The sequence below is a fragment of the Peromyscus leucopus genome, chromosome 8b (assembly GCF_004664715.2).
Source record: "Peromyscus leucopus breed LL Stock chromosome 8b, UCI_PerLeu_2.1, whole genome shotgun sequence".
NCBI lineage: Eukaryota > Metazoa > Chordata > Mammalia > Rodentia > Cricetidae > Peromyscus > Peromyscus leucopus.
In genome coordinates, this window is record NC_051086.1 from 104,140,438 (window position 1) to 104,155,226 (window position 14,789).

The 14,789-nt window shown below is 56.6% G+C and overlaps 1 protein-coding gene across 1 annotated transcript; it reads right to left on the bottom strand.

Annotated features, from left to right (window-relative positions):
* Positions 1 to 1,098: 1,098 nt before the first annotated feature.
* Nptx1 (neuronal pentraxin 1) lies at positions 1,099 to 10,248 on the bottom strand. Its single transcript, XM_028853576.2, is given in 6 exon segments — positions 1,099 to 5,029; positions 5,736 to 5,915; positions 6,970 to 7,214; positions 9,023 to 9,230; positions 9,512 to 9,739; positions 9,741 to 10,248. Coding segments are annotated over 6 exon segments (1,299 nt in total). The 5' UTR covers positions 9,957 to 10,248; the 3' UTR covers positions 1,099 to 4,807.
* Positions 10,249 to 14,789: the final 4,541 nt, after the last annotated feature.

The window sequence follows — 14,789 nt, forward strand, 5'->3', positions numbered from 1 at the left end:
TGGCTCTGGCACTCTGAGCCCCTGTACCCCCACCCAGACATTTGCACAGGCCTGTGCGGGTACAAGGCTAGCTACTTCCTTCTGGCCTGGATGTCACTTGCCAATGAGCCCAGATCAGGTTTGACAACCGTGGACAGTTTGTTTCTAGGCTGTGGGGTTTGTTGTTGCTGTTTCTTGAGTCAGGGTCTCACTGTGTAGCTCTGGCTGGACTGAAACTCACAGAGATCTGCCTGGCTCTGCCTCCCAAGGCCTGTACCACCATGCCTGGCTTGTTTCTAGTTTTGAATGCATTTACAAAGGCATTAGGTAGGAGGCAGAAGCAGTCAGATCTCGATGAGTTCGAAGCCAGCCATGTTTTGGAAATCTCCTTGGCTTTCTGCCTCTGTGCAGCGGCCCCTGGGAGATGCAGAACCCTCACCCCAACATCCCAGAGGGTTATGGGCCTATAGAGGGACACAGAGCAGCGCTAACACAATAACACAGCTAGGGTCCCATGTCCTAGCTGACAACCTTGGCAAGTTTTAGAAGGGACGGTAAGAAGGCCAGGGAGATGACTGAGTGGGTAAAGTGCCTGCCGGCAAGCAGAAGGACCCGAGTTCAGATCCCAGAACCCACAAAAAGCTAGGTGTAGTGGCTGGAACCCCAGAGCTTTCGAGGGGGCAGAGACAGGCAGATCCATGGCTCTCAATGACCATCCAGTCTAGCGGAATTGGTAGTCTCCAGCTTCAGTGGCAGTTCGGGGTCTGGAGAAATGACTCAGGAGCCACGAGCACTACCTGCTCTTGCAGAGGACCTGGCTTTAGCTCCCAGCATCCACATGGTAGCTCACAACTGACCTGTAACTCCAGTTCAGGGGATCTGAGCCATTTTCCCAGCTTCTGCTGACACCAGGCAGGCACATACACACACAAATGCAGGCAAGACACCCACACGTAAAGTAAAAACAAATCTTAAGAAAGAAAAGGGTGGAGAGGAACCGAGGAAGACACCAGTGTGAACTCTGGCCTTCACATGTGCACACATTTACCCACACGTTCTTGCACATGCGCACACGCGCGCGCGCACACACACACAGAGAGAGAGTCCAATGAGACCACAGTCTTTCTTCACTCTTTACTGTGTAAAAATAAACTCAACAATTCATGTCATCTCAGCAAGAAAATGGGGGGAAAAAAAGCAAGGTTACCAGTATAAATAGTGCATTTCCAGAATGGCTGATGGTGTTTACCCCTTTGATACTCAAAAGGCTGCAGATCGTATGAAAAATGTACAGCTTTGGTTAGCAAATAATGAAAAAGTAAGATACATCGATTCTTTCATAGTTTACAGTATGTACATTGTAACAATATCAACTCTAGGGGGTTGCTCTTTTTTTTTTGGCAAATAAGACAAAATTGGGACTCTAAGTATTGGGCTTTTGTTTCTCCTCAATGACTTGTTCCCTTTTGAACAGATTGCACGGAAGTCCACTGCGCACAGAAGCAATACAATTCCCATCGTCAGCTGAGTAAGTTCACACGCTGTGTTTAGATGAAATCATGACGAATTACTAAGGACGTGATGCCCTTGTGTTAGCCAGCATAACCCTCGTGTCTTCTATCAAGCTCAGAACTGGTATCCAAATCCTCATCCTGTCTCACATAACCAGTCAGTTCCAAGACAAAGAACCCACCATCAAAGGCTTATTTTTTTTTTTTAACCTCCTGGTCCCCAACACACCTTCAAGACCTGGTGGCCCCTTATTGGAGCTCACTGGAGTGACTGTGAACCTCAGGCCAGCCTCTCCTTCCCCCTCACTGCCCACAAGACAACCCCTTGGTCTCAGGTCCCAGGGCTGGTGACAAAGTGATCTTTGCAGTCTTAGAAAATAAGTTGGGAATCTACAAAAGGAAAAGAAAGCATACAAAAATGTATCTTTCTGCCAAAATACACGCTTTCAGTCCTACATTTTGATGGAGCCTGAAAGTATTTTTCAAGGGAGATATAGGTTGAGATAATTTATAGGTTTGTCCTATTCTTTCATAAAAATACTCTTGTTTGGTAATAAACTTTTTCTTCTTCAGTAAGAGAAATAATACTGTGTTATCAAAAGCAAGAAGGCTTACAATTCAGGCGGGCTCCCAGCCCCTCGGGCCTGGGGCCTCCGTGGCAGCTCTCCTACCCTAATGCCCAGGGTGCTGTCGGACACCATCGGCAGAAGCAAACACTGTCTCGACAGTGCATTTTATCTCTTATTTTATAAAATGGCTTACCTGAGAGAGGCATGTATTATTCAGTGCAAGAGGGGACATCAGTCAGATTACGGAGTCGATGGAAAATATGTGGGTTAGATTTGCGGCTGTCGTTAGCTTTCTCGGGGCCAGCGAAGTGCCAAGTGTGAGCACAGTGACGGAGGGGAGGGGCTTGGCACAGACTCCAGTTAGGGGCAGGGCAAGAGCTAGATGTCAGCTTCTGTCCCTGGCACCATGGGTGCCGCAGGGGAGAGGAGAAGGGAGAGGAGCTGAGAGATGAAGGGGCGGAGGCAGAAGCATCGGGGTGTGCTCTGCCCTCTAAGCCAGGGCAGAGGATGGCTTGTGGTCCTGAGCGGACAGCTCCCACCCCACCCGTCTGGGCGCAGGCGGTCTGGGGTCCGCATTGGCAGGGGCTGGGGCTGGTGGCAGGGGTTGGCAGGAGTGCACCGGGCACAGCCGGCTCTGGGCCTTGCCTGGTGTTGGCTCCCAGACGGCTGAAGTAAGGGTGGGGCTCTATCTGGTCTGGAAAGTTGATTCCGAGCTCACGCGCTCTCTCTCCCAACCATGGGTACCATTCAGGCTTGTTCTCAACCTAGATGTTAGAGATGCTTCTTGCTATGTCTGGGGAGAAGGAGGGAAGAGGGACGCTGATCTCTCTTGACCTCCCCAACACCCCTGGCTTGCTTACCCAGCCGTTTTTCAGTAGCTACATGGGTGATCACAGAACACTGGGTGGCACTCAACACACAACACAGAACCAGAGAAGTCCATGCAGGCAAGGGGACACGCATTGGACCAAGGGAGCAAGGGACACACCACCCTGAGGTACATGCAAACACAGAAGATCCCCACAGATCCAAGGATGCCACAACCCAAAGGGCGCTGAGGAAGCACAATTATCTAAGAAAAAGCCACTGCTGGACGACAAGTGGCACACTGCCGGATTGGCTGGCTCTGAGAGCAACGCGCCACAGAGCAGTGACGGGGGAACCGTGCAGACACCCACAACAACAGTGACAAGACAGCACAGAGACACACACGGATGCACTAGCTCAGACACAACATGGACCTGTATGGAAGGAGACAGGTGCCCCTGGAGGAAGAGCAGGTGCAAGCCCTGCTCCCGGAGAGGAAGCGTCTGCAGCTGCAGACGAGCCAGGCAGTGCGTAGGTTTCTAGAAAGACTTGCCAGCCTTTTGCTAGTCAGGCTACTGGAGACACAGTCCAGGTGTCATTGGGCATGTGCCCACAGAGTGGGGGAAACAAAGCAGGGGCCCACCCCACCTGGACACGGCCTCCTTGGCGTTCTCCATCATTCGACAGACACATGTGCACACACACATTTTGTCCCTCTCCTCAGAAGGTGGTGCTCATGCTGCTTTCGATAAGGAAAAGCCACAGGCTTGGTGTCACAGGCCGGTGGCAGGTTGGGGCTGCTGCAGGGCTTGTACCCCATGAGATGCAGGAGTGGATGGCACGCCCCGCCCTGGCCAGCAGGCTCCACATGAGAGGTTTCTGAGCCCCTGGCCCCTGAGAGGGGTCTGAGCTAGCTCACCTGGGCCTGGGTGTGTTGGGGAGTATGGCTGTGAAAAATGCCATGGGAAGGCATTCCCATGGACTGTGGGTCAAGTCTCAGTGCCCTCTGGAGCTGAGATCAAGCACGTGAGATCCCACTTGAAGCCTCTGGCTTCTCCACCAGAGGGAGAAGGGGGGGTGCCAAGGCCCTGTGTCCTGGGACTCTGGTGGGGCACTCCCTTCTCAGAACCACTGGGCTGAAGTAGCACAGCTTTGGAGGCTGAAAGGGAATAACAGGTCCCAGTCTTGAGTGATAGGAAGAGGCAGGAAGGTCAAGGGTCAGGAGCAGTCCTGGGACAGAGCTGCTGAGTGGCGTACTCTACCCTCAGATACAGACAACCGACAATCTGACTCGGGCAGGGGGAGGGGGGTGATGCCTCGGCGGTGCCATCCCAGGACAACGGCCCCCGATTTTCAGAGAATCCACTTACCCCAAACAAAACTTCCTGCGGGAAGGTCCCCCAGCCTTAACAAACTATTCTGACTTCCATCAACAGAGAGCTCTGTCCCTCCCACAAAGGTCTGCAAATGAGGATAAATACGTGTGCTGAGGAAACGGCGCCAGCCCCAAGGCACACAGGCAGCTGACCCATCAGAACGTACAAAAACCACAAAGAAAGGAGGGGACGAACTATCTCATCTTAAAAGAAAAGCCTCCCCTACGCGCACACACGCGTGTGCACACACACACACACACACACACACACACTCTCTCTCTCTCTCTCACCTAATTCTGCATTGTCAAAGCTGATGTTGCCTGCTTTAGCTAGGCATGCCCGGGAGATAGTAGGGCTCCTAGGGAGAAGTGGGGTGTCCTTAGGGCCAAAGAAGAGCCGGGACTGCTTCGTGTGCACAAGGAGGACAAACCAGGCTGTGTGCGTGTGCGTGTGCAGGGGCCATGGCCTTGAGTCATTCCTGGGGGTGGGGGGAGACGATGGGTCATCACCGCACAAGCAGGGTGGGCAGGCGTGGGGCTGGGGGCTCAGCCCTAGCCCGAAGCCTTCAGTTGATCTGGCGACAAGCCTCGAATGTCCACTTGGTGGCTCCACCAAAGATCTCGATCTGGGACTCGGCCCAGGCGATGACATTGCCCGAGAGGGCCTTGCTGCTGCAGGTGGCCAGGTTGTACACCTCCCCGGGGGTCAGCTTGCGGTCCCAGATGTTGAAATGGGCCAACTCACCCACAAATGCTTGGGTGGCGTCAAACCCTCCGCCTAGAGTGTCCTTTGGAGAAGAGCAGGAGATGGGAGAGAAGAGGGGGTTGCCTGGGTGATCCAGGGGCCTAGCTGAGCAGCCCACTGTTAGGGATGAGCCTGGGGATCCATGCCTCCCTCCCCATCAGGGGCTGCTCCCCTCACACCGTGCGCTTAGTACTATTTGCTCTCCTGCACCTGGATCTTCAAGACATTTCACCTGTCCCTCTCTGAGAGGAGCCTAGGAAAGGGATTGGTGCCAGCGCACTCTGGATACAGATCACATCCCCTGCAGGCCTTGACATACCACTTTTCACACAGCCAGTCCCCTGGGCAATAATGAGTGGGGGACTCAGCGAAGGCCATGGCAGCCAAGGAAGGCAGCAGTGTCTCAGACCCTCTCAAACATCCTATCTGCTGAAAGACATCCCAACAGGAATGGAAGACTTGACTTCCTGCCCCTTCATCTCCCTCCCAGGTGCTGGTGCCCAGCGGGAGATGAACCACTTCACAGGAACTAAATTATTCATTGCTAAAAGTGGAACTGGGCTTCCCATGCCAAAGAGAGGCCTGCTGCAGTTCCCAGGAGTGCTGGGACGGGGGCCCACTCCCATGGAGCTTCCTGAAGTCCACCAGAGCAGATTTTACCTGAACTGTGGCATAACTTGCTCCCTGAGCACACATTCATGCACACACACCCCACTTCCCCTTCCCCCACCCTCTTCCCAGGTAGGTACCTGCTCCTGGCCCAGCACCAGCACACCCTGTGGTTTGATGGGGTGATAGGGAGCCAGGTTCTCTCCATTGCCACCCTGGGTACCATCCTGATAGGCCTCCCAGACCCCATCCCGGGTGGTCCAGGTGACGCAGATGTGGTGCCACTTGCCATCATTGATTACGAAGGGCAGCTTGGCCACCTAGGAAGGAGGATGGCACACATTATGGATAGCCCAGTGCTACCCAGAGCTGAAGATGCTCACAAGTCCCACCGCGGTACTCCTCACCCCACTTTACAATTCTTGTGGGGCTGTTACTGAACTCTCCCAGCATCAGCACCACCCCTTCAGATGTGTTTAGCATCTGCCAGCCCCACCCATGGATGGGCCTGGGATCCCACTGGAAACCAAGGACCTTTGCCAAGGAGTCCCTACTGGGTCTCTCATCCTTCTCAGCATTCCAATCCCAACTATTAGGTCCTCTGGTCTACACTACCTGCAATCAGCCCCTGCAGAGAACCTGAGTGAGGCTGTGAGAATGGTGTGAAGCAGAATTTCATACCCCCATCCACCCTAGGCAGGGGGACAGTGCACAAGTCAGATCCCAAAAGGTCCAGGAAAGTGCAATGCATTCAAGGGTCTTTTGATGCTGTTCCTAGCCAGGTTTGAGCCATTCACTCCAGGTGCTGGAGTGGAGAGGAGGCGGCTGAAAGCTGACCCGGAGGGAGGGGCAGGGTGGAGCTAAGCTGGCTACAGAGAAAACTGTTGTCTCCTGGTGGGAGGGGGCTGGCCTCTTCCTGAGAGCAGGGCCAAAGGGAGACAGATGTAGATGAAGGAGAGCCTCTAGCACCAGAGTATCTACAGTCACCAAATACGGAAAGCCTCAGCCAGTCAACCAGCCAGGGAGGAGGAGCCAAAGTGTCAGCAGGACGGACTAGAACATTCCCAGGACTGTCGCCTACCATCCCTCCCCCTCCCTCCCCCCTCCCTCCCCTCCTCCAGCTAAGGCCTCTTTCTGGAATGTTCCAGCTCTCCTTGTTTTCCAGTGAGGGCAGGTGAAGATGTCCCTCCCCATTTCTGATCCGATTCAGCCTCCACCTCTCTCAGTCTTGCTGGGCAGACATTTTTCTCAGAATCACAGCCTTGATAAGCACCCCCACACCCCAGGGTTCCGGAAGGCCTGCAGTCCCATAAGCTGTGTGTGGGCACGCAGCTCTGATAACACCCCAGGGTCCTGTCAGGGTGGTGGCATTACCTTGTCATTAATGAGAATCTCCATGGGGTTGTTGCCCCACTCGATGAGGACCAGCTCGTTGGCCTGCCCAGGCACAGCGTAGGAGAAGGGTGTGCCCACTCCGGGCGCTGCGCTGGATTTGAGCCACATGCACACGGTGAAGGCGTACATCTCCGGCAGGCTCTTCTTCACCTTGGCATACATGTAGTTGGTCCGCAGTGGGAATGTTAGCTGAAACTTGTCCCCGGGGCGATTGTCTTTCTGACCTAGGGAGGACAAGATGAGCCCTGCCATCTTGTACCTTGACCAAGTGCTTATGGTGTGAGTCCTGTTTGGTCCCCATCGAGTCCCGTGATGCAGACAGGGAACAGGGCCAGCTGGCAAAAAGCTGACCCAAGGTCTCCGCACTCTGGGCCTGGCCAGCTCTTGTTGCCACATGGTACCATCCCCGGGGAGACCGAGGCAGGGGAAGAGCAAAGGACAGACTGTGAAGCTGCCTCTGGCTGCAGAGGAGAGGGACGGGTCCACTTCAGTGCACACTGGCCAAATGACGGAGAAGGTGCGGCTGCAGGGCAAGGAGGAACCAGGCTAGCTCCCTTCTGAGCAGCCCCCTCGGGGGCCGACCTGATTTAGATGATGATGGTGTTTATAGAACCTCTTGATTGGACTGGGCCTTTCTCTCAATCTCCACCATTCCCTACTGCCTGTCTCCTGCACTGAGGCCGGGACATGCTACAGCCAGTCACTCGGTCCTTTGCACAACTCCATGTATCCTTCAGGAGCTGCAGATCTCCACCAACTCCCCTGGGGATGCGGCCTGGAGCCTACTGAGAGGCAGGACAGCAGGGGAAATCAGCCTTCCTTGAACCAGAGCCCCCAAGTGAGGCTTTGAAGATGCCACATAGCCTCCGATGAGCTTCCTGGAAACTCAGGCTCCAGGCCCAGTCCCACCCCAGCCCGCAACCAGTTTCTTGACTGCTAACCAGCATCCTCCTGGCATGTCTAATCCTCACCCCCACCTCTACACCTCCTGTGGCTGGCCCTGGACCTGCTGTGACTGACTCCTAGGAAACAGGTCCTGTTGAGCAGTGGATACTCACCCTTTTAGAGCCAAGGAATGTATCTGCCCTGCCAGCTCCTGGCTTTACCCCTGCCCCAGAGCCCAGGAAGAACCTGGTCCCCAAATTAAGAGTGACTTCTAGAAAGCAGCAGAACAAGACAGAAACAACATTCCCCAAGCCAAGAGAGCAATTGAGCAGGGCTAGTCCTTATTGCAGACCCTCCCCATTCAGGCTGGTAGATTGGGGGTGGGGCAGAACTGGCATCTCTCAGGAGTGTTTTCCTTTCCTGAATCTCCCACCCCTCCCTTCTTAGGTCCCTCTTTCCCTTGATGTTTTTTCAGTTACATAACACGCCTTAAGATGGCACTGTTTAAATCCAGCCGGCACATTTTGCAGTCCGGGCAGCATCACGTGGCCCTGCTCTGAGCTAGGCTGCCCCCTCCTCCTTTTACAACCTTGTTTGATTTCTGTGACTCGAGGGCGCAACTAATCAGTACACCCAGGCAGGTGCTGGGGGCCAGCTGAGTTCATGACCAGGGCAAATGCAGGGGCATGAAAGATGAGCCACTGGGGGGAAAAATTGAAAGAGGGCTCAAGGTGGAGAGAGGGACCTGGACCAGGACACCAGGAGCACTGGGCAACTGGGAGCAAAGACACTCAATGGCCCAAGAGGGCTGGTGTCCAGCTCTTTGTTGGTGACAGATTCCAGCAGAAGCAAGGCTTTCCAATTACTAAGTAAAGCTTGGGCCAGAAACAGCTACTGTGCAAAGTTACTTAAGATTAAACAAATTAGACTTGAAAAAAATACCGTTGAGTGTCCTGACTGCACTGTGCAATCCCTTCTTAAGCCCCGCTGCTTCCCAGGGGAGGTATCTGGGCACTGGGCAGGAAGCTCTAACTGGGGAGGGGTTACAGAGTAGGTCCGGAACCAGAGGCCAGGGCAGGGAGCGGGACCCTGGCAATGTCTCTAGAGAGAGCCTAGAGCATGCAGCATGTCCCCCCTGAGACCTTACCTTTCTCCAGCTCGCTGATCCGCTGGTGCAGGGATGTCAAGGCGCTCTCGATCTTGACCCTCTCCTCTGTGTCGTTCTTGGGGCCCCCTTTGCCCTCCTCCAGAGTGTTCACCCGAGACAGCACCTGCCGCTCCAGGTCATCGATCTTACTCTGCAGCAGATCCTTGAGGCTGTTGGTCTGGCTGGAAGAATTGAGGCGGCTGTACTGCTGCGGGGGCACAAGGGCAGGGGAAAACCACACCGTTAGGCGTGAAGCCGGAACCGTGAGCGAAGGCCCGCGCCGCGCGGTCCCCGGGGCGAATGCGGGGGCGGCAAGGCGGGGAGCTCCGGCGAGAGGCCGCGCTCGGCGCCCCGCAGGGTCCGAGACCGTCCGACATCAGCAAGGAGGAGGCAAGGAAAGGGCGGGGGGGGGGGCGGACCGGGTCGGGATGGGGTGGGTGAGGGCAGAAGGGCGCACAACGCGTTGGGGGAACCGCAGCTCACGCGGACCTCGAGGTTCTCCAGTCGGGTTTTGAGAGATTGCAAAGTTTGCCCGAGTTGGCTGAGTGTCTCCGCGGCCGGCGTCCGGGACAGGTCGCCCATCGTGTTCTTGCCCGAACCAGGCTGCTTGCGGCCGCCGCCCGACCTGGCCTCGCCGGGACCTGCGTCCAGGGTGCTCTGGCTCTCGCAGCGGCCAAGCTTGGTGGTCAGCTCCCTGATGGTCTCCTTCTGGCTGAGGAATGGTCTCCTTCTGCTGCAGCACGGTCTCGCGGAGCTGCAGCACGTTGCTCCGAAGCTCCTCCGCGCCGCCCGCGGCCACGGACGCGGCACACATGTCGGCGTCCACCGGCACCGAAGTGCAGATGAAGCGGGTCGGCCCGAAATCCTGGGCCCGACTGCCCAGGAGGCAGAGGGCTAGCAGCGCACAGGTGCGCGCGGCGCGGCCGGCCAGCATGGCTGCGGACACCTGGAGCACCGGGCCCGCTAGGCTCCGGTGGGGCTCGGGCTGAGACCGGGTTCGGGCTGGCTGGGGCAGTCGCTCCGCAGGCGGCCCGCGCTCTGGGCTCAGCGCTTCTCAGCTGTACTGTCTTCTCAGCCGCGCTCCTCGGCCCCCACTGCCGCCTGCGCTGCGGAGCCCGCGCCTTTTATGCAGCCGCGGGAGGGGCCTCGGCGCCGCCGACGTCAGCGGGGGAGGAATCCCGCTTTAATTGTGTGCGGACGGGCCCCGCGGCGCCGCGGGGGTCGCACGGGAGCGCGACTGGAGCTACTTCGGCCCTCACCCTCTCGTCCCTCCCAGATCCGCCGCCGCCCCCTCTCACCGCCTCCGCACTCCCGCCCCCGCCCGGGCCCGCGCCGCTTCCCCGAAGGCTCCCAGAACACAGGGCCAATGGGGACATCAGCCGTGGGCCTGTATTAGATGGTGGGGCACCTACGCTGTGCCCCTAATCTCCGACGGGCCTCGGAAGAGAAGAAAGGCCACTAGACAAGCTCAATTCGCTTGATCTCGCTGAATGCTCGCGGGGTGCGGGCTCTGCGCGCTCCCAGCCCTCTTCTCCCCAAATCGTCAACGTCGGTGTGCCCAGCATGCAGCTTGCCGAGGTCCAGAAAAGGTGTAGCGAGGTGACTCCATGGTTCATAGACGTCCGTTTGGAGCTGAAAGCCAGGGAACACCCTGGGGCTGGGAACTCCCACGTCCTGGTTCCCCGCCCTCCTGCATTCCCCTTCTCCCAACTCCTGGGGTTTGTGGACCTAACAATACCACTCCCCCCCCCCCGCGCCCTAGAAGCAAGAACCCCCACTATGTGCTGGTCAAGGCTGGGGCCTTCTCGGATCTGCAGATCGAACCCTTCCTGCCATCAAAGCCAGCCTAGTTCCGGGCAGGTGCCGCCCCAGAAGCTGGCTGGTCACCCGAAAGGGGCCCCTCCTGGAGCTCCTTCCCTTAGAGTACGGATGCGCTCTGGGCGTGTCCGTGTGTCCCTTTGTATGTCTATGTATGTGTGTTGGGCTTACCGTTCCACACGATCCCTGCCTAGCCTATTCCTCACGCTCTTGGACTTTGGGGAAGGGGTCCCAGAGGTGGGCAGCGACTTCTTCGCACCTCTGACCGTTTTCTTACAGACACCCCACCCAGTCACCCACACACCCACGCCTCTTTTTTTCTTTTTTCCTTTTCTTTTTTTTTTTCTGGATAGCGGCGCTGCCTGGCTGGAATTCCAGTCCAGGTTCCAATGCCTCTGGGGACTCTGGACAAGGGTCTGGGCTGCAGCTTGCGCCCCACGTCGGAACCAGAATTGGACCTGGGAACTCGCCCAAGCTCCAATTATGTAGAAAGGGAAACTAAGCAGGGAGAACCCAAATCAGGCTTTAAATGCCTGGAAGAGCCCCAGCTACAGGCTGGCCCTGCTGGCCCCGCAGACCGCACCGCCCCCCGCCCCCCCCCCATCAAGCGATCGGTTGCCCCACAGCCCTTTACAGGGCGCCGAGCCAGACTGGGTCCCGACCGTGAGTCCAGGATCCACAGGCAGCCCTTGGACAGGAGATTCCAGATATGGGCAGTGGGGCATCGCTGGCGGTGATGTAGAAGCCGGATTGACAGAGAAGCCACTATCCAGGTCTTCTCCGACGCCTCCTCCCAGCCCCAAGCCCCAGGGGCGCTCCACTGCCTATGTTCCACATCTCGGCATTTAACCATCCGGAGTCCGGGCTGCTAGCCGCCGTGGCCCCAGCACGCCCGACGCATCGCTAGACCTCCGCTTCCGGGCGCCAGAGGGACCCCGCGGCCCGCACGCGGCTGTCCTGGGCTCGGTGCAGGGAGAGAGTGAGGGTCTCCTGCTCCAGCGTATCTACTGCCCTGCACCGAGCACAGGAATCCGCAGCGGCTCGCGTCAGGCGCCCCCTAAATCCTCCCTTGGGACCCAGGACTAGCCTCTCTCTCCACCGGACGTGCACCCGGAGCCGCACTGGCTGAGGCGGAACTCCGCGGGAATTACCTACTCCAGGGGCGCGGCGCGGCGCTGCTTGGAGACATCAGCCCCCAGCTCCCGGCCTAATGCGGAAGGAGGGGACCCCGCGTAGGCCTAGCGCTTCGGCCCCAGCGGCGCCTCCCCCAATTTGTCTAACGCGAAGCCGTCCCCAGCCTGGTCCGGCCCTGCGGCGAGGCTATCCCCGCTCAGAGTGCGTGGGCGCGGGAGACTAGCCTGGTCCTTCCCCTGCAGGTGTGTAGAGGGAGCTGGAGTGCTTAGCTCGATTTTGTGGCCTTAAGGCCCAGGAGCGGACCGGGACTACGATTTTTACCATCCAGGAGACCTCGGCGGCTTGGTACTATCACACTTGGGCACTGAGGGCGCATAACCCTTTGACAGAGGGTGATGGGAGCGGGTGGCTCAGAGAGTAGAAAGCCCCCCCCCCCACTCCCCTGGCCTGTGACCAGGAATGACAATACCTTTGGGATCTGTGGAGCCCAGAGCAGGGAAGACAGCCAAGGAAGGGTACAGCCCATTTGGCCACCATTGCGAAGTGCTCTGTCCACCTGGAGGCGCTCTGCAGACCCCTACGGGCGCTGCCCAACTCAGGCGGGCAACCACCCTGGAAGAGGTTCTTATCCTCTTTAAATCCTTTCCAGCAGTTCTCAGGATCCTGGGTAGGGAGCATCCACCCTGGTCATTATAAAGTTGGCTCTGCCTCCCATTGTTCTGACTGTCTAGTAGCTCAGGGACCTGGGGAAAGGAATGGAAGTTCTCCTGACCCAAAACCATCAGAGGGGGAACCCAAGGAGCTGATGGGAAGGGGCTACACTGGCTTCTTACATAAAGACAGTTATTTCTCTGTGCCTGGCCTGGGTACCACATCCCAGAGCCTGGAGCTGAGGTGAGAAGAAATAGGGTAAATACCACTCCCGGGGCTGGGAAGCCCTGGGACCTGGCACAGCGTTATACAGTGTTCCCACCATGCCCATGCAAAGCCCAGAGATAACTGCAGGAGAACAGATTGAGATGTATAAAATAATTAGGAAGTGATGCATTTAGAATACTTAGTTTTCATTATAATTATTTAATTGTAATTTTATATAATTTAAGCCTTAGTGATGGCTATGTTAACCGTCTTGTAAACTTCCTGAAGATTGAACTGGCCTGGACTCAGCACACCATCGAGGAGGAGCAGTCACATGGTGTAGGCTGATGGGCAGGTAAATTTCGCCTGCAAGCTGATGGCTGGTGCTGGGTGGGAAAGGTGTATTACCCGGGAGGAGCACAGAGGGAAACCACACAATATCACGGGGACATCCGTGCCCACCAAGGCCTTTACCCAGATGAAAGTGGGAACTCACAGGGGTGCACCCAAGCTCCATCCCGCGGCGTGGCCACAGCCATCAGCACATCAGGCACCTACCACTCCAGTCAGGACAGAGCTTGCTAGAGGAACACATGGATGCCAGGTGGGTCCAGGACAGTGCCAGACATGGGCACCAGCCTCCCCCAACCTCTGCCTCGGAGCGCTTCTATCATGAAGGTCCACCTTATGCTTTGGGAAGGCCATCCCAGCTGGGGAGAACCTGGGAGAGGTAGAGTGGGTGGAGAGAGGCCCATTCCCTGCTGTGGGATAATGCTCTTGTACACTGGTTTAATAAAATGCTGATGGGCCAGTAGCCAGGCAGGAAGTGTAGGCGAGATAAGCAGACAAGGAGAATTCTGGGAAGAAAAAGGCTAAGTCAGGAGATGCCAGCCTGCCACCGTCCAGGGAGCATCAGGTAATGGCACACAGGGAAAGCCACAGAAAACATGGCGACGTATAGATTAACAGAAATGGGCTGAGTTTAAGTGTAAGAGCTAGTCGGTAGTAAGCCTGAGCTAATGGCCAGGCAGTTCTAATTAATATAAGCCTCTGTATGTTTACTTGGGTCTAAATGGCTGTGGACCGGGCTTCCCAAGAAGAGAACCACTGAGTCTCACTGACCATTGGGACTCAGGGGAACTTAGCACAGAGCCATGTGCAGACCCTCCTGGGGGACATGCCATGTCTTCCATAGATGTGCTGACACCCCATCTTGGGTGGGGAGGGCCTTGCAGAGGAGTAAGTGGCTATTTTTTTTTTCCTTGACCCCATTTCTGTGTGGTTTCAGCACTCTGGTGATGCTGGCTGTCTTCTGTTTATCCTCCTGAGTGATACAGGTACCACTGACACTTGCCATGTGGCTGCATTCCCCACACAAGGTTGGGGGGACAGTATCCACAGACAGCAACCTGTGAACTTCTGGCTACCACCAGGAGAGATTCCCCAGGGGCTAGCTCATCCCTGAGGACACAGCCAGGACATGTGAAACTCCTCTTTTCCCATAAAGCACCCTGGGGACTGAGGGGGTGGGGGTAGGGCTGCTCTGACAGCATGGAGCCTCACAGGCCTCTGAGTCACAACCTCAGCCCACCTGCACCTCAGAGTCACTCTCCTGACAGGCCCTGCCCACCGGCTCTGTGACATGCAAAAGACCTCCTCCCTAGCTGTTCTGGGAACAAAGGTCTCTGTCTGTCCTCTTCATGGACACCTCTGTGACCATCACCCTATCTTACAAACAAGAAGTTGTACTTTTGGCGGGTGGCGGTGGCCCACGCCTTTAATCCCAGCACACAGGAGGCAGAGGGAAGTGGATCTCTGAGTTCAAGGCCAGCCTGGTCTACAGAGCGAGTTCCAGGACAGCCAGGGCTACACAGAGAGACCTTATCTGGACAAGCCGAGAGAGAGAGAGAGAGAGAGAGAGAGAGAGAGAGAGAGAGAGAGAGAGAGAGAGAGAGAG